General features: G+C 38.2%; 3 protein-coding genes across 11 annotated transcripts in view; 2 read left to right on the forward strand and 1 right to left on the reverse strand.

Moving 5' to 3' along the window:
- The first annotated feature begins 58 nt into the window (after positions 1–58).
- On the forward strand, positions 59–8,278 carry LOC662949 (speckle-type POZ protein-like B). Of its 6 annotated transcripts, XR_010334703.1 has the most exons (7): positions 59–686; positions 731–801; positions 849–1,008; positions 1,056–1,162; positions 1,207–1,394; positions 1,442–2,603; positions 6,677–6,815. XR_010334703.1 is itself a non-coding variant. In XM_008199226.3 (5 exons), exons 2-5 carry the CDS (start codon positions 6,678–6,680, stop codon positions 7,974–7,976), a joined length of 1,143 nt encoding a protein of 380 aa, XP_008197448.1. In that variant the 5' UTR covers positions 2,376–2,603; position 6,677; the 3' UTR covers positions 7,977–8,278. The 6 variants fall into 6 exon arrangements, 5 of the variants coding, with proteins under 5 accessions (XP_008197448.1, XP_008197447.1, XP_974110.1 ...); XM_008199226.3 differs by lacking the exons at positions 59–686; positions 731–801; positions 849–1,008; positions 1,056–1,162; positions 1,207–1,394 and adding exons at positions 6,965–7,201; positions 7,254–7,793; positions 7,849–8,278 and having other exon boundaries at positions 2,376–2,603; positions 6,677–6,915; XM_008199225.3 differs by lacking the exons at positions 59–686; positions 731–801; positions 849–1,008; ... (1 more) ...; positions 1,207–1,394; positions 1,442–2,603 and adding exons at positions 3,891–4,055; positions 6,965–7,201; positions 7,254–7,793; positions 7,849–8,278 and having other exon boundaries at positions 6,677–6,915.
- Positions 8,279–9,096: 818 nt separating this feature from the next.
- Positions 9,097–11,272, forward strand: wls (wntless). Its single transcript, XM_968991.5, has 2 exons — positions 9,097–9,468; positions 9,638–11,272. The coding sequence occupies exons 1-2, from the start codon at positions 9,217–9,219 to the stop codon at positions 11,009–11,011; spliced, it is 1,626 nt and encodes a 541-aa protein (XP_974084.2). The 5' UTR covers positions 9,097–9,216; the 3' UTR covers positions 11,012–11,272.
- A 561-nt stretch (positions 11,273–11,833) lies between these two features.
- Positions 11,834–21,598, reverse strand: part of LOC662860 (rho GTPase-activating protein 20) — a 34,415-nt gene continuing 24,650 nt past the window's right edge. For 2 of the 4 annotated variants that reach the window (XM_968936.4, XM_008199220.3), the window contains exons 3-8: positions 14,719–14,868; positions 14,143–14,352; positions 13,543–14,063; positions 12,913–13,388; positions 12,685–12,864; positions 11,834–12,430 (exon numbers count right to left, since the gene is read on the reverse strand). In XM_968936.4, coding sequence (XP_974029.2) covers positions 12,045–12,430; positions 12,685–12,864; positions 12,913–13,388; positions 13,543–14,063; positions 14,143–14,352; positions 14,719–14,868 — 1,923 coding nt within the window. In that variant the 3' untranslated portion in view covers positions 11,834–12,044. Of the gene's footprint in view, positions 12,431–12,684; positions 12,865–12,912; positions 13,389–13,542; positions 14,064–14,142; positions 14,353–14,718; positions 14,869–18,339; positions 18,494–21,598 lie in introns of those variants that run through there. The other 2 variants (XM_064357621.1, XM_008199221.3) reach the window with 2 other exon arrangements.

Consider the following 21,598-nt stretch of genomic DNA (forward strand, 5'->3'; position numbering starts at 1 on the left):
CGCACTAGGGCACCAAGTGCCTTCCTATTATTCTGCCGCTGATTGTAAAATTAAATTAAAAAAAAATGTAAGGAGAAACATTCGCCCCCGGCATCTGGCAATTTGCAGGTAAAAGAAAACTAGGAACACAATAAATCCCAACGTGAATAAGGGTAGGTATCCAAACGAGTTTTGGTACAACCCCAGTCAGAGAGGCCCTTTTATCTCACTTTAACGTTCAAATCGGACAAGGAGGTCCGATCTTGCGTGAGTGAAACTCCACTCTCGAAAAATTCTAATAGGATAACGGCTTTGGGGGTTTGCTATTTGAATCTTACTAGAGTTCAGTCGTGGCAGATGCGTAGTCGTGAAGTGATAATTTCAAAAAATAAATCAGAATTTGTAACACTACACGACCAAATAATTGCGCCATAAATTTCCGTAAAAATTTCCCTCGTGGTGGCTCACATTCACGATGACTTCAACCCCCAATGATTCGTTTAATACAAGCGACCAGTTAATGGACCTATCCCTGAAAAACTTCTGGGTCATTGTGCATTATCCCTGTAGCGACCCAGAGTGCGAATATGAAATCGTGGGCAAGAAGGACCTAGTTTTTGACTCCTGGGAGGTGTTAGAACGTGGCGCTGTTGTCACAGTTAAGTATGGTAACGCAAGAGTGCAAGGAATCGTAGTCACAGTCTCAGGTAAAGTCAATAACTCGCCCAACGAACACTCATGACTATTTCAGACGACTATAATTTGCTGTCGGCGAATTTGGAGGATTATATCCAAGAATACAAAGAGATAAAGTTTGAAGAAGTAAGTAAGTTTGTTGCGACTTATTCAGTTATTAATAAAAATTTCAGTCGAGAAGCTCGTACGAAAAGCGCGGAAACTTCCGTCATGTAATTAAAATCGCCGATAAAGAAACGCAAACAGACTTTTGCGACGTTGAAAACGCGACACTAAAACGCCAATATGAGGAACTGCAAAATAAATACAACGATTTGAAATTGGCAGTCACTGGTAAAGTTTAATTAACATCGCATCAATCAAAACCGTGTTAATTACAGATGTGAAAGCCGAACTGAAAACCACAATTTTGAAACTCGACGTTGAAGGAACGTTCAAAACCCCCTTACAACCACTGAACGACAACAAAGAAAACTCCAAACAAATGGTCCGCTTCAATAAAACGATTCCAAAAATAATGTTTTTTTCCAGGTGCAGATTGGCTCAGGTGGCACGAAAATCCCCCGTCAAGTCTACAATTCGATCAAATGGGCCAGTTATTCAGCAGCCACCCGAAAATTACTAATTACACTTTTCCCACGTAGTGTGCTTGCTACGCATTCGCTAACGGGAAAACCAAGTCCCGCTTTTATCTCCAGTAATAAGCAAACGAAAATGAGGTACGATTCAAGTGTAATGACGCTAATTTGTTGCATATTTTCCCCAGATTGAACCCGACAATCATTTCCGATATCATCGAAATTGTCATGAAAAAATGTCTCGTTTCGGAGCCGTTGGTCCGAAATGCCATTACGACCAAATGCGCCGACGAAAATAAAATGTACAAGAAACGACTAGAACGACAGCAGGTTGAAAGCGATGACGAAAACAACGTCAAGAAAGTCAAACTTAATTAAATTTAGCGCCATCACTTGTACAGTTTTCTGCAATTATATGTGGACGGTTTGGAGCGGCTTTGATAGGTGGCGCGGCACGAACAAGTCGATTAAATGTTAATCTGATCCAAAAATCCTTTTTTTAATTTTATTTCAAAAGCTAGTTATTTCAAATTCAAATTAATGGCTGATTATATTTGCAAATTGCCTGCTTGACGTCACACGTGCCCTAGAAATTTTTTACCATTTTAAATTTCTCCAAGTTGGTCCAAAACGGTTTAATTGGACGAGTTGACGTCATTTCATCCCATTAGAATTTTTGTTTGCTTCCGCAATTAGAACCCAGTTAGAGTGCTTTGCTAAAAACTTTCGTAAACACAACTGACATCTTCATTCAATAGTGTTTTTTTAATGCCAACATTTGTATTGTCTATTAAAACTTAACATAAAATTACCTTAACTACCTTAATTTAGTCAGAGCAAATTCCTTCGTTTAATTAACGAAATAAACGGCACAATACGGGCGTTTATTGTTAAATGTCCAATAAAACAGCATTTGCTGATTCAAACGTGAAAGTCACAGTGAAGGTTCCTGCAAGGTTTATGCTGTTGCTAACTCGCCGGCTTTAGCTGGGAGAAAATTAATAATGCAAGAAAGACGCTGTTTACTGGAGGAAATATCTCAAGCATCCAAAAGTCAAGTTTCGTCTGATGTGTAGTGTTTTAATCGATGGACAGCGAGATAATGTGGTTGTAGATGAAAGATAACTCAAATTACTTGGGATGTACATGGGGGATCCACAATTTAATTAGTTTGTACACGGCTACCAACATACTGCACCAGTTTAGATCTCTTGTTCCGCCCGCATGCATTAATCAGGCTGTTAATTAGGCGTGGGTTCATGTCCAGTTTATTAATTCTACGTGAATCAAAAATTAATAAACCACATTGCATTTGTGTCTTCGTGTAGAAGATATAAATCTTATCACACGGTACGTGAGAAAAATAAACTACTCAACTCTATAACAATGAATGAAATTTATCAGATCAAGCGTTAGTTTCCTATTAATTATTATTTTTATACGATTGCCGACACATTTATTAATAGAAAAGCTGGAACTTTTCGAAAGAAAATATATTAACATACAAATGATGTTCTCTTACGTAAACAGTCGGTCGGGAACTTGTTATTTTTGGCAATCTAACGATATCAAAGTTCGATTTAAGCACAGATAAAAAATAAACTTAATAGAACAATCAAAAAAGGCACATTAATATTTAAACAGACAAGGAAGTGTGATTTGAATTCAGTTAGCATAAGCTGATTGTGTCCGTACTACAATGACCATGAACATTTTTCATGGTAGTACTGTGTTTGCAATTTTCACCACTTTTCAAGGTACTACACGCACAACAAATAATTGTTTATGAAGAATGAACCGAAGCATTGTCTAATTAATTAAACATCTAGGATTAGTGGCCAAAAGCCAAAGGAACTTTCTCCTGGTCACTTTTATTAAAGCTATTCTTGGTACGTGCTAAATAAAACGGACCGTAAAATTTGTTGACTGTTCGAGTATCAATAATGTGGAATTATAACCGCATATATTAAAACCAGTAATTTTCCCAACCGTGGAAATGATCAATACAGAACAGAGTTCAGACAAGATGAACATATTTTTGGATAAATTTTTATTTTCTACTGAAAAATGTGTTCACACTTGCGACTACAAGCTAATCATTTGATTTCGTCCCTTTCTTAGATTTAAAACTAGACGAGCTAGAAGTTCTATTTTTACCAAAGCGCCTGTTAGATAATGTTAGGCGAGGTTTAGATTTTTGAACTTTTTGTGATTTTGCCAAAGTCGAGCTTTCATTCTAAATGTGTTCATCATACTTTATTTTTTTATCAGTTAATACAGCCTATGAGATCACCAGTTAGATAAGCAATAACGCGTGGATAACAATTTATGTCTTCAAAAATTGCAAACCCGTCTAAACCAATATTTGCCATTGGGTGTGAAAAATAAAGGTAACCACGACTATTAGCTTGGGCTAAAGCGTGGGCCCACAATGTCTCTATCGATTAGCGAACGTTTCCATAATGAAAATCTCGCGCAATAAAACGCGAAAACTGTCACAAATTCCTCCAGTAATTTTCCTCATTCCACCTCAACAACAAAACAAATAGCTTGGAATTTGTCCCCAAAAAATGACGCAAAATTCGGCAGCGTCTCGCTGTCTAGAACACACCATTTCCACGACCCATCAAGGTCCCACGTGGGATAATGCGTGGCGTCCACTTTTCCGCGACTAAATCAAGACGGCGCTGACTGCGTGATAGTCCAGTTTTGTGCGTGACGCCGTTAAGTTTATCCGACAAAAAGCGCTCGCTAAAGTATAAAACTTGAACAGTTTTCAAACAAAATCATTTGTTATTGTTGGTAAGTTGATTGTCGTTCTAACTTTCTCTTCCGGCTCTCTTTTACTTTCTCCGCTTGCATGTGCGATTTTTCGCTCGATTTATTGTTTGAAACGTGAAACCAAAACGTTGGAGTAATTTTGCAACTCCTTGACATTTTGTTATTGCAAGCCTTGACGGCGCCCAATGTTGGTCAGCGAGTGCTTAAGGCCTTTATGGCCATAAATTATATCAAACAGTTATATCGTGTAAATAATAAAAATGTAAAAAAGATTTGTAAACATTTTTGTTTATTGTTTACTGTTGTACGGCAGTGGTAACAAATTCTAATAAGCTGTGTTAACATTAAAAATACATTAAACACATACCACGCTATTTGATGCCAAGAAAAAAATATTTTTTGACTTTGTAAGCCCACCCCTGGAATTTTAATTTTCAAAAAAATAACCCAATTTTTTAATTTCTCGTAAATCATTCTAAAAGAACGTTAATTTTTTCGGTTTATTTTTTTGGATAATTTTTGAAGCCAGTTATTTTTTTTGGTGGATTTTGTCGCAGATAAATTAGCTTATCGAACTTATCAGATGGTCCCTTTTATCGGGATTTCCGAAAACACACAAACAACCAGGAGAAGAAAACAAATCGTCTAACACGAATTTGTTTTAATTTGATGAAAGTAACACTACAGTAAATCTTGACTTAGACTATTTATTAAATGATAATATTTTGTAGGTAAACAAGGCTAATTTGTAGTCTTGATAATTTAAAAATAAAATAAATAAACCTTATCATAAAATAATGCCAAATAAACTTCCCGTTTTCTAGAATTTTTTTGGAACTTTGTAACCAATTGCCGTTCAATTCACCGACATATAAGCCAGGAAAAGAGCAATTTTCCCTAATTAAACCGCTTCGTTCTAGTTTTCTTTTCCCGTTCGTGTAAATTTGCAAAGTACGTAATAATGGGATTAGGCACAAACACGCGGTGAAGAATTAATCCCGAAATGCCAAGAAAATGGTGGTTTGAACTTTGCTCAAAGACCATTAATTTGCCAGGAAGCTTATTCACGAAATGTTACAACTTGTGAATAAATTGTTTTGACACGTGTTAAGTCGAGAAAATCTTAATTCAGTTGAATAAACAAATCAATAAAAATCAATCGAATTTTTAATTTGTCGAGTCACATGATGAAATCAATTACCCGCGTTCCTCTTCAATTATTTTCGTGATTATCAGTCATTCCTGACAGTTTAGTTATGTCTGATTATTTTATAAATAGTAACTTCCTTCGATCGCTAAGTTATCTCGTCCTGAAGGACTTGCAGAGGTCGCTCAACAAGTCATCCTTTCTTTACGTAATCTGTTTTTAAAAATGAAGTCTGGATTATCTAGCTGTAACCGTAAATCTTTGAATTTTGACGCGATGTTTACGGAGCATCCTATTACAGTTGCACTTAGTTTGAGTTTGTAACGTGCTGGAACAGATCAGTTTCGACCCAAAATGCCCAAAGAGTAAGTATTTCAAAAACAAATATTTACAATCATAGCCATACCGTCTGATCGTTTTCGATCTTTATCACCAAACAATTGATTTCGAAAATCTATTTATATCACACGTGTTTTTTGGAACAATGCTATTTACCTGATCTTAAATAAATGATAATGATCTCGGAATCAAGGCAGATATAACCCACCACGACGAGACATTGAGGTCAGTTAGTTGTGTGCAGTTAAGGTGGAAGACCGATTTTGCCAAAGACGAGATGAAGTGGGACATGTAATTATTTTTTTTATTTTTGTTGCCACTTTTGCAATCTTAACATTTGAGTTATTTACGGCAAAGTTGGAAATCACAAATATTAGCATCGGGGTTCAAAGACCGCGATTAATTACACCATTGATAAAAAATCCAATTATTTTATCCATAAATTTGCTCAGTGTTTTGGGATTTTCTCTTAGACGACGAGACAAAGGATGTTTTGTTTTAACATTAAATCTGCCGAAAAAATTGCGAAATTGGGTCATAAAATTGCAAGTCATAAACGTATCAAGAGTTATGTAAATTTACGAATTGGCAACGTCTCGCTCTGTTTCACCTAACTCTCGTTGAATTAAAAATCCAAAGGTCACGTCCACACTTGATCCTGAATTCTAAAACGGGAAAAACGACTTGAAAATAATCTATTGGGCACTTGAAAGTGGCGAAAATAGCGCGCTATCAATTCAAGTAGTGATTGCAAGATGGGAGCCGATTTTTTATCTAAGCCGTTAATGCGTTTGTTTGCTCGGCAAATATTTCAATTGGCGATAATTACATTGTGTCCACATTTAAATCCGACCTAAAAATCATTCCACTCGTCCATAAAACCCCAATTCAATTCAATTAGCGTTCGGTTGTAATTTCGTAAAGTTCTAATTTTAACCCTAACTACTAAAGTCCACATGAATCGGAGAACTGGCACGAAAATAGACCACATAAATAAATATGTCAACAAAGCTTCGACCAGATTTATATAAACTCGGGATGAATTTTTGCGTTAGTTTCAGTTGAGATTTTGCCACGGAATTGTGGCACCATGGTTAAGTTAACGTTAGTCCAACTATTTTTTTTTAATTCTGACTAAATATACTTATTGTTTCAGAATGAAAATGCCAACTAAACCAAAAACAGGGCATAAAGAACCACTCGAACTGGAGGTGGGGACTGTGTCTGAAGAAATCGAAGTTCCGGTGGCTTCCGAAGTTGTCTTTCGGAAAATATGGAAAATCAAGCGCTTCCACAAAACTATCGCTAAAAGAGATCTAGTCGATAGTCCCGTTTTTCGGTGCTCGGTCAATGGAATGGCCACCTTTTGGAACATTTCAGTCAGATTTTGGAAAGGTGTGCTATTCATAAAACCTAGTCAGGTCCATTATTATCAAAGTTTTAGGGCCCAATGGTAAAAAAATCACCAACCCTTTGGTGGTTTGCTTGAATTTGACTGGTTGCGAGACGGAGGAGACAGGCCAGGCACGTGTGCGTTTCCAGTTCGGTGTTTGGGACGCTAGTATCAAGCACTGGGAGTGTTGTCCCATCTCCAGCGTGGTGCTCAACCTCCAAAACACCAAAGACCTGCTTTCGGTGGGCTACAAGAGCCTCGGAATCCTCGACAGACACTTAGATAGTTGTAAGTCAATCTAACACATCCCGGAATTTTTAACAAGTCCAGGAAATTGCAGCAAAAGACGTCAGTATTATGCTTAAACTCCAGATAATCCAGAGCGATGAAGAGGTCCACAGTTTATCGCAAGACATGGCTAGGTTACTGCTAAAATCCGAGGACAAAGACACGCTCATTGAATGTGCCAAAGAGGACGAATCTCCAGTCATTAAAGTGCACAGTTGGATCATTATGGCACGTAGCAGCAAACTCGCCCTCCAATTGCAAAAATTCCAAGACGAGAAAACGCCAAATATCAAGTACAAGCTCGACTTGTCCGACTTCCAGCACAGTTTAGTGACGGAACTAGTCCGATATATTTACACGGACAAAGTTGATAACGCTGATACGCACGCTAACAAACTTTTGCCTCTGTCAACAAGATATCAACTGCCGGGGTTAACAGCGTTGTGCGAAAGAACGTTACTGGAGAGTTTGACTCCGAGCAATGTCGCTAACATCCTGCTTTTGGCCGATCAATGCCGCTGCGAAAATTTGAGGAAAGCGGCTTTGCATTATTGTGAGAATTCCGAAGAAATTAAAGAAAGTGTTCACATAGGTATTAGCACATTTTACTGGCGTAATTATTTTTTTTAATGTTTGTGTCCGTTTAGGTAAAACTCTGGCGTGGAGAGTCATGGAAATGGTGAACCCGGACCTCTTCCTCGAAGCGTGCGAAAGCTTCGGGAGTTCGTCGAGTAATTTAGACAGTCCGGGAACCCCGGGCTCGTGGAGTGATTAAGCACTAGTTAATTTATATGCTCATTAAGTACAAATTGGAATTTATCTGAAGAGATCTGTGTTATTTATTATGTGTAAAACGATGTGATTGTATTGCAATTTAATTTGTTACGATGGCTGTATTTAAACAATTCACTATTTTGTAATTTTTATATCGCTTTGTTATGCTGAGATGTTATATTAACAATCTTCAAGTGACATGTTAGGCTTTTGTCAAGTATAATTGCAAATGTATTGCACGATCTAGCTAAGTATTATTATTATTATGTAATGTTACGTTAAATAAATCTTAAAATAAAGAAATGTTTTATTATCGACAAGTGTGAGTATGACTCACGACCACGAATTAAATGCAAGCCTAAATTATTGTCGAAACAGTTTCAAATTCTTGATTATCAGCCGACATAGACAAAATAAAAGGCCCAATACTTTATGACCTTTCAGACGCCTTACGATTGGGCTGTTTTATAGTTGGGAGTGCATTAGCCGATCAATATCCAATGATAAACACCTTGCAGTTTTTTGTGCAGTAGATAAACAAGACGGAGGTAATTTTTATTGGTCAAATTATTCGGGGAACAAAATGAGAGGCTAAACCAGTTTTAGGGCTGGTCTTTCTTATTCTTTCTAGGATACGAGTAATGGCGAATATTTATTTCAATTAATCGTTTATTAGAGTACCGAAAAATTGGTACCTAAGCAAGTACTCCAATTAAAAACTTAATTAACGAACTGAAAATTTTCACCGATCCGAAATTTTGTTCAACAGATTTCCTGCAAATTTCCTCTGATTAAATCATGATTTTCCACGGTTTTTTCAAAGTTTTCCGAATTTTTTAGTGATTTCTTCAAAACTGATTGCAAAAAGTAAGGGAATTGGTATTTTAATACAATCATCAATATTCAAAGATATACGTTTCACACCTCTAAATGTTAAAAAAAGCTTCATAAAAAACACAAACGATATTATCTTTAATACTTTTGCAGAATTTCTTTAAAATTCAATAAAATCTCGAGATTTTTTTCAACCAATTTAATTTATTTGTCAACAAATTGCCTAACAAACATCATTTACAACTTGAAAAAACACATTTGATTCAAAAAACCCATCTCTTCGCGCGTTCGGTGCTGCCAAACTCGCGTCACAAAAACCCCCACGTTTGTTTTTGTTTGCTAATGGCGTGTTAGCTCAACAATTCCGCCAAAAAATCCGGTATTTCCCGTGTAACTATCTTAAAACAATGCCGGGAACAATCCTCGAGAACCTCAGCGGCCGTAAATTGAGCGTTTTAGTGGCTATTCTGTTTTTCAGCCAATTGGGATGCTTCCTTGTTGGCTTGATAGCCCCAAAACCGGCAAACTCGCAAGGGATCCTTGCTACAGTGTGTCACAACAACAAAACAGCCGCCAAAGACATCAACTACTGGGTCACTCGCAATTGTGAGCGAATTGATTTGAACCACGTCGAACCGGGGCTCACAGCAGACGATATTGTGAGTAATGCAACTGTGGGGACTAGCTATATACCACCACCAAAAGAAATAAAGGAGAAATTATTTTTTTTAAATAAACCATAATTTTTTTATGGGTGGCTTTGGAAATGACATTTTATGTTGGCAGCTTAGTGTCATTTATTTTCAAATTAATAAATTAATATTTTAGGTTTTTGTCCTCCAAATGCCGCTCTCGCCTGAGATGGACTTCTCCCGCTGGCAGCAGAATCTAGTGGGGATCCTCCAGTTCGATTTATTGTACCAGAAGGGCTTGAACCCCGTTGACTTTATCGTGGAGCTCACAATCGACGCCCGCTTGGCTTTTAGTGACAAGAAGCGGACTGGGGGGCGCACCCCTTGGACGTACTACGCCCACTCGGAGGAAAAGCGCTACATGGACTGCAACATCGACTTAAAAAACATCAAGGATCCCGAGGGGTACCCTTACAATTGTTCGATGGTGCCGTTATTTGAGCTCGGCTCGTTGTACCATGACTACTACCTTCTGAACATTCGATTACCCTACAACGAGCAGCAGATGAAAAACGTCGATTTGCGTAAGATACAAGACGTTTACTTGCACTTGATTCACATGAACGGGGGTTTTACCCAAGTTTGGGTGTCGCTTAAGACGTTTTTCTTCCCGATTATCATCGGGATAATGGTTTGGTTCTGGCGAAGGGTGCATTTGCTGTCACGCACGCCTGCCTTGCTCGAATATATGTTGATTTCGTTAGGCGGTACTTTGGCCTTCCTGGACCTTCCGCTCGAATATTTGACCCTTTGGTTCGAAATGCCCTACATGCTGTTACTTAGCGACATCCGACAGGGCATTTTCTACGCCATGTTGCTCTCTTTCTGGCTCGTGTTCGCCGGTGAACACATGCTCATTCAAGACAATGGCGAAAAGAACAGCATCAAGTTGTATTGGAAACACTTGAGTACTATTGTGACTGGTTGCTTGTCTTTGCTCGTTTTTGACTTGTGTGAGCGTGGCATCCAACTTGTGAACCCGTTTTATTCCATTTGGGTGACTCCAGTTGGTACCAACCTTGCCCTTTCTTTCATAATCCTAGCTGGGATTTCCGCTAGTATGTACTTTATTTTCCTGTGCTACATGATTTGGCGCGTCTTCAAAAACATAAGTATAAAGCGTTCGGTTTTACCCAGCATGTCGCAAGCCCGACGATTGCACTACGAAGGTATAATCTACCGGTTTAATTTCCTCATGTTGGCAACAGTGATTTGTGCTGCGGTTACTGTAATCTCGTTCATTTTGAGTCAAGTGGCCGAAGGCCAAAACAAATGGGACGAAAACATGGAACTTGAGCTCTCTTCAGCGCTTCATACTGGCGTTTACGGAATGTGGAATGTCTATATTTGCGCTATGTTGATGTTGTATGCTCCTAGTCATAAGCAATGGCCCGCGGAACCGATCTGTACCGAAGGCGAGGAGGTTGAGTTTAGTCGGCTTCCGACCGATCCAACTCCCAATGAAATCTCTTCTTTGACGTCATTTGCTTCAAAAGCTAGTATTGAGTAAACCCCCGAATTGTATCGATGTTTTCTAACTGCTGCAAGTACTTAATTCTTCGACTTGTGATGCACACGCACATTTTTAATATTTATTATGCTCGATGTTTTTAGAATTTTTATCGACCCTATCACGTAATAAATAGTTGACAGTATTACGTAGCGGGTAGTGTTGTATATGTGATCTTTCGATATTTTAACTCTGGTGATTTTTATATGCCGATCAGTATTTTCTCGCATTTACTAATAAATATGTATGATATACAGTAGAGTCGCTTGTTTTTCTTCATCCTACTAACAAAACAAAACCAATAACATCCCTCGTAAAGACAAAAGTGAGCTATTTTACCATAAAGTATACTCAAAAATAAAATAATTCTTGATCAAAGATTGCGCTTGCCAATTTTATGCTTTTGGCAACTTTTAAAATATTTTTTTTTTCATATTTAGGCAATAAAGTAGGTAATACTGTAGGTAAAAAACTGTAAACAAACCAATATTACGTGAGAATTGCGCGTTGTCTCGTGTTCTTCACCTTCGTTTAATTGATAGTTCAGGTTGCAAGTTTATGAGCAAAGCTCTCTTTCTACAATATAACACTGTAATTGAAGTCGACGTCCAATACCGCCCATCGCATTGCATAAACTACATAGGGCCAATTAATGCTGTTACCCCTGAGGCAGCTAAACTTGTAGCTGTCAAGTCTTTTTCTAATAATTATTACTTTTGCTTGGTGTAATTTGAAATTATGTGGACGCACCAAGCCTACCAGGCTTACCTTTATTACATCTTTCATTGGGGGGGAAATGGGGAGAATCAAGCAACAACACACTTATTTCAAGATTATACATTCTCGGTATTATAGTTTGAAAAAATTCAACTAACTCTAGATTTATAAAAAAAATGCGTAAGCTATACCATGGCAATTACAAAATTCTTAACTTACGATAATATGGCTTCACAAAATGTACAAATTCCCAAAAAAACTGGAAAAATTCTTATACAATCAATGTCCACGACATTGCATTTATTTACATCAGACTTTAGACGTAGCTTTCGCTTTCGGCGTCTGTGACGAGGAGCAGCTTCGCCGTGGCGTAGATCGGGGGCGGGGGCGGCGGCGGCCGGTACATAGGGGGCAGATGCACCGGCGGCAGGTGTCTGAGGGGCGGTGGCCGTCGGGGCGGTATCGGGGGCCCACACAAACTCTCGTTCGAGGCGCAAAACGCCTCGTCTTCCTCGATCCAGGTGTTGTCCAATGAGCGCACTCTGGCGGCCTGTCTCGCCCAATCAGAGCGATGAAACGAGGGGTTGTTGTAGTTAAGGCCTGGACTGTCGCGGTCGTCCTCCGACAAGGTCAAGCCAGAATCGCGACTTAGCGATTTCTGGTCTTTGCTCAACTCGACACTGTCTAACGACAGACCCAGAGCTGGGGGTGGTAATAAAGCCATCAGTGATTGATTCATTTTTGCAGTTGTACAGTAAAAAAACACAATATCTAATTTTAATTTGCACAGTAATACAGTAATGTATGGATAATCCGGCTCGAAGGACCATATTTTGTTGTTTATCTTGTCAAAAAAGTGTTTCAGTTATAGATTATTATAAATTATAAATCATGGAAGCCCTATATTTATTTACTATTGTACTGTAAAAGTGTTTAGTCTCCGGTCGGGTACTCACAGTGCAAGCTGTCGGATTCCTCGGCCCCGCTGTCATTCGCCACTTCGCCAAGTAATGAAACGACTTGTGAACCGAATAAAATTTGGCAGTTGTTGATTAACATCTCAACGAGGGTGGGCAGCGTCCTCAAGGGGGCGTTTTGGACGGATTCCCAGAGCAAACTCGGGCCAACACACACACCTAACATCCGTTATTATTCATTCAAATGATTCAGTAAAAATAACAAACCTAAATTAGCCGCTGACATGAGGTTAAACCTCGCCCGTTTAGCAATGTTGTAAAGGACGCAGACCACATTGGCTAAAAGCAGGTGGTTTTCGCGAGGTAACAAACTGAGGAGTCTTCTCAAATGATCAGTTCTGCCGCTAGAGGCCGCGGTTAGCCATTCTTGAGCGTTTCCGGTAAGGAGTGGCTCCGGGAGACTCCGGAGGAAGTCTTTAAGGAGTGCGGCAAGGAGCAGCGCTGGTGTGTTTGAAATTTCGTCACAAACCGCAGCTCCTTGAGTATCAACTTTCTCCCGGAGTTCACGCAAGGCACGAGCTGAGGCACACCGCCGGAAAATACCCTGGGTGTGGGGGCCCCTCTGGAAGAGGGCCCGGAGACAGGCGGTGATGGCAGGCGGGAGAGCGTTATTGGTGCAAAGGCGGGATAAAGCCACTCCGAACAAACGGCCGGTGGTTTTACGGAACAGCTTCAAAGGGGTTCTAAGTAAAAAAAATCACAATATTAAAAAATCAATCATTTTTTTATAAAACTACAGCCATCTCTGGGACATTAACTGAACTGTCGAGAACAGGGACGTTTTATTTAAACGTCATTTCGCCTCCTAACCTTTAATAGTCCGTACACAATACTTACTTTCTCGGGGATGGCTTAATGTTCGGTTTGAGCTCAAAGACGATATCACTCGGTATCCGATTATTATTACAATGTGTTAAATCAAAGCCCTCTTCGGCGCACAACGACTGCCTCATCCTTGCCAGCTGTATGCTGTGGGGGCGCTCGCAGCCGATGAGGGCACAAGGGGCGTTGTCCCGGTCCCGGGCATATAAAGTGTAAGCCCAGTCCCCAATTCTGGACTCATCTAGCGCCAATCGGGCCACGTCTCCAGAATTCATCTCGGGGCCAACTCCTAGTGTTTTGGAGCATTCGGTGCCGCTTAAAGGGTCGCGGAACACCACCTTGATGTTGGTCGTTGGGGGCTCGAGTCGCAGCTGGACTTCGAGGGCTTGTTGGAGTTCGCGCCACCAGGAGTCGCGCGCTGCTTGCGTGCAGAAGGTGACCAAGTAGGTGCGAGCTGGTGACGGCCAACCCAGGAGGAAGCCCGTCTCGGAGTCGGGACAAGGGGCGATCCAGAGCTCCGACACTCGGACGCTCTCCTGTGGGAAAAAATGATTACGTTAGGAAAATAAACAATTGTTTCCGGATTACTTTCACCGGATGTTCGTGTTTGTTTACCTTGAGTTTAAAGCTGGTGTTGGAGCGCGGTTTGGCGACGAGGAGCAGGTCGGAGAAGAGGAAGAGATGCCTGGGTTTGGCGTTGTGTGGCATGTGGAGCGGTGCCATAGTGCACGGCGCCTCCACCAGAAACAGCCGGTTGCATGTGTCCCTGTTGTGGTTTTCGATAAGGTTGAGATCACCGAGTGATTTCTTCCGGAAGGATTTTTTCTGTAAGAAAAGTAAAATTGTCGTTGAACTCCCGTGATTATGCAAATGAGGAGTGTCGACAGGAAAAGCCGCCAAATGTAAAAATGAAGATACACACCGTTAGTTCGCGACACGATCGCTGAAAGATTTCTGCATGTTTCTATATTGTATTGCAACATTTATGCAGTTTTAACGGTCTGTTAATGTGCAGCGAGCTATTTAAATAAACAATCCGGTCGCGATCCAACGCGGAATGTTGGGCTTCTTAGTTAAATGCGCTCTTACGACATCGGGGATTTTTATTATGTAAAAGAGGCTCTTCTGCACATAATGACGATTTATAATCAATTGAGCAATCGCTCGATTATTTACATTGCTTCGACTTACCACGTGGTACGTTGAATTCGGCTCAGCGATGTGTAAACCGAGGTAATCGTGGGGAAATAAGTCTTGGATGCGATCGAGATCGCGCCGACGCCCATCCAGAGACGGCTGGGAACCCCCCAATAAACGACCGTAGTCTGCCAAGCGCTCGGCCTGAAACAAACAAATTATTGACAAAAATTACATCATTGACGCTATTTTGGCCGGATTTAATGTTTAATGTTTTTTGCTAGCTCTAACAGTTTCGCCGTAATCGGCGCTTAAAAAGTAAGACAGAGTGAAAATTTTAATAAAAAACACCTTCATAAAAATGAAAACACTCACTCTTGCAAAGTTTTATGAACTTTTATATGCCTTTACAACCCATTCGAGTTGTTAAAAGTCCAGAAAAAGTCTATATATTTGATTTTTTTAATTTTCGTCGCGATTTTGGTCAATTTCCGGTATCCGGAACATTTATCAAGCAATAACTCCGGAACTATTAAAGATAACCCTATGAAGTGTATTATCGTTGGAAAGCTCTTTAAATTATCTATTTTTTTCAAAAAAGATTATTGTTCTCCGACTAATAGTTTTCGACCAAATTGCTGATAAATGCAAAAATTGGTGAAATTTTAAAAAATTCATAACTAAAAAACTGTATTATACCAACTTTTCACGAGATTTAAGATTTTGATTTTTTTTTGCTCAAATTTCCTGAGTAATAAATAAATACACTTACCTTCAAAGAGGTGAATTTTTTTTTTTTTAAACAAACTCCAGCAAATTTTTATGGACTTCTACATGACTTAACAACCCACTAAAGTTGTTAAAAGTCCACAAAAAGTCCAAATGTTCGATTTTTTGATGTTTGATTTTTTCAATTTTCGTCGCAGTTTTTGTCGGTTTTGGGTACCCGGAACATTTCTCGAGCAATAGCTCCGGAACTATTAGAGATAACCCCATGAAGTGTATTATCGTTAGAAAGCTCTTTGAATTATCTATTTTTTTTCAAAAAAGATTATTGTTCTCCGACTAATAGTTTTTGAGAAAATTGCAAATAAATGCAAGAATTGGTAAAATTTTTAAAAATTCATAACAAAAAAACTATTGGGAATTTGGCAATTTTCTCGATGCCAACCGATTCCCCGGATCATTTTGCATGGGCAAAGATCAAAATAGTTCCACTTTTTCGAATAGTTTAGTCGTAATTGAGAAAAATTTGCTTAAAATTAGGGTAGCCATTTTATAGTAGAAAATTTTATTGGACAAAAAAATTCATAACTCAAAAACTAAAAGTCGTAGAGCAATGCGGTTTGTTCCATTGAATTCAGCAGCTCATTTTTTGTATTATACCAACTTTTCACGAGATTTAAAATTTTGAATTTTTTTGCTCAAATTTCCTGAGTAAAACTTACCTTCAAAGAGGTGAAAAAATTTTTTTAACTAACTCCAGCAAATTTTTATGGACTTCTACATGTCTTAACAACCCACAAAAGTTGTTTTTAGTCCACAAAAATTCCATATGTTCGATTTTTAGAAGTTTGATTTTTCAATTTTCGTCGCAATTTTTGTCGATTTTGGGTACCCGGAACTTTTGTCAAGCAATAGCTCCGGAACTATCAGAGATAACCCCATGAAGTGTATTATCGTTGGAAAGCTCTTTAAATTATCTATTTTTTTCAAAAAAGATTATTGTTCTCCGACTAATAGTTTTCGAGCAAATTGCTGCTAAATGCAAAAATTGGTAAAATTTTAAAAAATTCATAAACAAAAAACTATTGGGAATTTGGCAATTTTCTCGATGCCAATCGATTCCCCGGATCATTTTGCATGGGTATATTTTAGAATTTGGCAAAATCTTGTGTTAAACTGGCTAGAAAGTCTATTTAAGTCCATTCATAAACCTTGCTATTTGAAAACAATTTATTCGAGGAAGTGCTAATTACGTAAAATTAGTTTTTACCTCGAAAATTCAATTAGAAAATTGTCGAGGACAACACCCAACGAATATTTAAACGTGATTTAAAGAAAGTTAGAAATCGCTCAATAATCATTTTGGTCAAGTTCTGCGAAATTACGGTCACAATTGGTTTAATTCTAGTCACGAGGAAGAAATTCGAGTAATCCACAAAAATCATAACCGAAAAATGAAAGTCCCGAGTGAAAGACGAAAGACGAGTGTCTCTTCAATTTGCCACTCGTGACTCGTGATCATATCTCGATTGACACATATGGTACTAATCTCTCGAGAATATTAGATAAAAATCGAAAGAGAAACTTCCTGGGTGTTTCCTCGGCCGCCGACTAATTAACCGAAAGATGCACAATATGAAAGTTGATAATTTACATACAAATAAAACCGATATCGTGACTTTGGCCGATGTATAATTTACGATAAAGCCTAAGGCTCCAAGTCTGTCTTGGCGGTGCCCTTAGGTCTCGCTTTCACCGCCAACCTCGCCCCTTTCCATTCAACAAACACTTTAAAGAGCCAACCTACTAAAAAGCCGCAATGAAAGTTAACTCAAGTCTCACCAAAAAATCGCCATTTTTGGCCAAAGCGCTATCTTAATTAAATCGGCGAATTCGGGCCGTTTTTTGCGCCAAAGTACCGCAAATTTATTTCAATTAATAAATAGCAAGTGTTCGATGCGCCTGGTTAGAGGTACAGTTAGGGCAATATTAGGATACTGTTACCGCACCCACGTACCAATTAATTACTAACACGAGTATATTATGTCGCAACAATGACAAACGGTGATTAAAACGCGCCATAAATAGAATAGTACAATTTTCTTTTCGCTGCGCGAAAAAAAACCGTTGCAATCAAGTCGTAATTTAATGATCTCGGAAATTTAATTAGAATTTCAAACACCACTGCCACCCATGTATTGCGTGACTTTTAACACTCATGCTATTATGCTTTTTCCTTTCTTTGGTTTGGGCTTCGAGCCGCCCGAGGTGGAGTCGCTAACCGAGCAGCGAAAGTCTTTCTCTTCCAAGGGCTCGTTATTATGCAAACACATCGGCTGATTATTGATGCAAACAAGCACAGCAGAGGAGACTGTCGTGCATCCACAATTAACATTTAAATGCGTACGAGATGCTTGATAAAAATATTCATTGTCTATTGTTGCTAGATGGCTTGAGCTGAATTCGGAACGGGTAAGAGAAACTGGGAGGTTACCTGCACCTGACAAAGGTGAAGCTATTAGAAAATGCATAACTACCTGTGCTTAATGCTTAATAAAGTCCGACCGAATAATAAAAATTAAAAGGAAAGTGGACGCAGTTTTGTATCGACTAGGAAAATTTATGAATTATTCAGGTCAATATTGACGAGTTCGCTTTCAACATTGAGGAATGGAAGAGACTTGGCCTACGCAAGGTCACTCTTCAAATTATGGAAAATTCAAAATTTCGAAAATAATTGGTTAAATACTTTTACCCAAATAATCATTTTGGCATTTATTAATGAGTGAAAGAACGGGGACACAATTACGACCAGACCGTAAAATTTTGACAAAAATTAATTGTAGAAAGTATTATTGGGAGACAATAGGAAATAAAAATCCAAAAATATCAATTCCAACTTTTGGGAGCGTGCCATTTGCGTCACACGTGAGTGAAAATAATTGTTACCTTGTTTATAAATTTGTCATAAATGTGCATCTTGCACATAATCCGGGTTGGAAATCGTCACACTAGCGTAAAAGCACACCGGTTTCATTAAAGCACTGCATTGGAAGAGGTCTCAGCGTAAACTGGCATTACCTTCCTTCCACTCCTACCTGACTGAGTCCCCAGTCGAAATTGTCACGAATTATTGGTACCTGTGTAATTACCATCAGAGACGTCTGGACTGGGATGATGTCCCAGCATTTATTTACAAGCAAAGAGTTGGGATTATTTACGACAGACGATAATACTACCGCATTTGAATGTGTCGTATGATGGCTGGGAGTGCTAGGAAAAGTTGTTAAAGCTGTATTTTAAATTAATGGCGGGTTTACGGCTTCCAGCGATCGCATTTTTCTTGCTTCTTTGCTTTAATTGTCAGAGACAGATCGGGGTTAAAGGTCACAACGAGAACAATTATCACAAGCTAATCCCAACTCGTTTCGAAATTTGAAAAAATCGACAAAAGGTACAGCGTATTTCTAGCATTTGATGTTATTATTGCATGCAAATATCGAGTAATAAATGGTTTAGTGTGGTTTATGATTGGAGGAGTGACAGATAATTGATTGTGGCCGAGCTATGACCTGCCCAAATGTGAAATGACTTGCAAAATGCACACGCAATGTGTTGCATCACAGATGGAGTTATTTACAGAGATGATTTAGGACGAACTTAATTGCAAATTCGAGAGATAAAGAGATTAAGGCAAAGGAAACACCGAAATCTATTTGTTGGGTTTATTTACTCAGCAATTCAGCAAATAATTACACATCAGCCATTCCATTTTAACGGACGGGACACAAATTTTTCATTTTATTTTCAAATTTTACGAACAGTATTAGTAAAAATATATTTTTCTTTATAGTCAAATTGTTCGCAACCTGCAGTTAGAGCCACATTTTAAAATAAGAACAGGGAAAAATTAATTGATGACGGACGGGACACCAGAAAGACCTCATATTTTTATTGTTGAAAAATCGGCATAAAATTTTTGAAATAAAAGGTTGAAGAATAAGACAGTACTTTTTGTTTACTTTTGACTAATTTACACATGACGGACGGGACAAAAAAATCTTGTGACTGAAAATAGCTCTAAAAAATTTATTCAGACAGGTTTTAATTATTAAATACTTTAACAATATTAAAATTAGACAGCGAAAATTAAAAATTCTTGGTCTAATTTAGCAACGTAAAAATTAAGAACAACATTTTATGTTTGCGATAACGGACGGGACACCAAAAGCTATAAGGATAAAAAACTAGTCAAATTACTTACGCATTTCCATCTTTTAAACTTCCAGAAACTAGAAAGACACTTAGAATCCAATGATTTTCTTCAATTTAAATGATTATCCTTTTCCAAAAATTCTCAAAAATTACCCAAAAATCTCTGAATGAAGTCGAAAATGGTGGTTTTTCGAACGTTTTTGGACTAAAAACTATGTTTTTGCGAAGTTTTCTAATACATTTTTCAAACAGAAATACAAACAGAGTTTTAATAACAATATTTGTTGCTGCTTATACGAGTAACGAAGGTTTGGTTTCGAAAGGAAGATCGTTAGAAATCTTGGAAGTTTATAGTAAACCATACCAAAAATTCACTGCTAATGTCAAGACCTTTAATTTGCAATTTCTCTCGTATGTTTTAACTCCTTACATAAATTAAATAAACTCAAAAGTAACACTTTCACTAGTACTAAAGATAAAATATCTAACAGCATAGTGACACTACTTTGAATAAAAAAAATGATAGCACGAGTCAAAATTTCACGAATAAAGCAATTCAAAAAATTTATACTTTCACCAAAAATGCAAATATGGACACCATCTTTAATTTTGTTGCAAATCTGATGCATTTTACTTTCACTTACCACTTAAAAAATCTGAAGTGGTCTACTTTTAAATTATATAAATTCGGCTCAAGATAACCCGCTTAGAATTGAATTTTCTGTACAATCGACATAAAAAATTGTGTCACTTGGCCAATACCTTACCCAACGTGCGATTACGCCAACTAATCAAAGGTCACATAAAAATCCGAAGATTTACAAAATTGGCCACAATTACCGCCAACCTTGTTGCATTGACAATAGAATTGTAAATCACCCAGCGTTAAATAAATATTTCCAGGTAAAAACACAATTTCCGGTCACTTTTATGAATGGATTTTTTTACAAATCGTGGTCACGTGGCGCCACATTAAGGCCAAATCCGGCCTCAACGGGTGGTTCGTTCGAGGAATTTCTGACAGCTTGAGATAAGCGTACTTTTGACCATGATAAGTAAGTGCCTTTTAGGTCACTGATGAAAAATTACAGCCATGTGACCCATTTTCCGGAAACGGCCTCGTGTCTGAATAGCTTACATAAGTCGAATGAGAAATGCTATGAAGTGATAGCGCTTTTTTATTTCGGGACAAGGAAAAGCACTCAAAGTGCAAGCTCACCGTGCCAAGCATCTGTATCTTAATTAAGTTTCTTCGGCGATGATGCTACTAATAAGACACTCCAAGATTTACTTTCTCTAGGCTTGACATTTGAAAATGATAGACACAATGGAGGCGAGAGATTAATAATTGAAATCGGTCGAGCATTTAGGTATTGACATTTTGGAGATAATTACAACGGAAATGAGTCCAAGTGGTGACAAGCGTGTGTCATCCACTCAGAGATAAAATTAAAAATTTATAAAAAAAAATAATAGTTTCGTGACAATACTACAAAAACCTTGCTTTTTAAACTTGCAAATCAGTAATTAACGTAAAATTTACGGTTTTGACCTCGTTGGACGTCTCGTTGCGTCATTTTTTCAAATAAACAAATAAATAAATAACTTTTACCACAATTAATTAATTTTCCCAATTGATGTAGTTTTGTATCACGGCCTCATTTTCCAGCTCTCCAGAGGTGGCAATAGCAATAATTATCGCCTGGTGACCGCGGGCTCAAAAGTCAAATTAGAAAATTGGTACTCTGGCTTGTACCATAATAATGATTAAAATATCTCGTCTCAGATGTAATTAACTGCGGCCTGTGCAGTGTTATTTTTTAAGAAGCTTAAGTAGTCGTCTCAAGGCCTAGCTCTGTTTCATATAACGACTTCAACATCGAATCAACTTTTTTGTTTTTCTTGTATTTTCACATAAAAAGTCGGTTAACTATACTGGTAGTTGTTGTAGACATGGTGCGTCCGTACAATGTTAGGTCTAGCCATTTTATTA

Source organism: Tribolium castaneum, chromosome 6, assembly GCF_031307605.1.
Source record: "Tribolium castaneum strain GA2 chromosome 6, icTriCast1.1, whole genome shotgun sequence".
Lineage (NCBI taxonomy): Eukaryota > Metazoa > Arthropoda > Insecta > Coleoptera > Tenebrionidae > Tribolium > Tribolium castaneum.

What these genes read in the sequence shown, in the direction of transcription:
- LOC662949 (XM_008199222.3), top strand. An exon ending in TTCAGTCAGATTTTGGAAAG is followed by an intron (nt 6,916 to 6,964) that starts GTGTGCTATTCA and finishes TCAAAGTTTTAG; the next exon opens with GGCCCAATGGTAAAAAAATC. An exon ending in TAAAGAAAGTGTTCACATAG is followed by an intron (nt 7,794 to 7,848) that starts GTATTAGCACAT and finishes GTGTCCGTTTAG; the next exon opens with GTAAAACTCTGGCGTGGAGA.
- wls (XM_968991.5), top strand. Translation starts at nt 9,217, where the DNA reads ATGCCGGGAACAATCCTCGAGAACCTCAGCGGCCGTAAATTGAGCGTT. An exon ending in GGCTCACAGCAGACGATATT is followed by an intron (nt 9,469 to 9,637) that starts GTGAGTAATGCA and finishes TTAATATTTTAG; the next exon opens with GTTTTTGTCCTCCAAATGCC.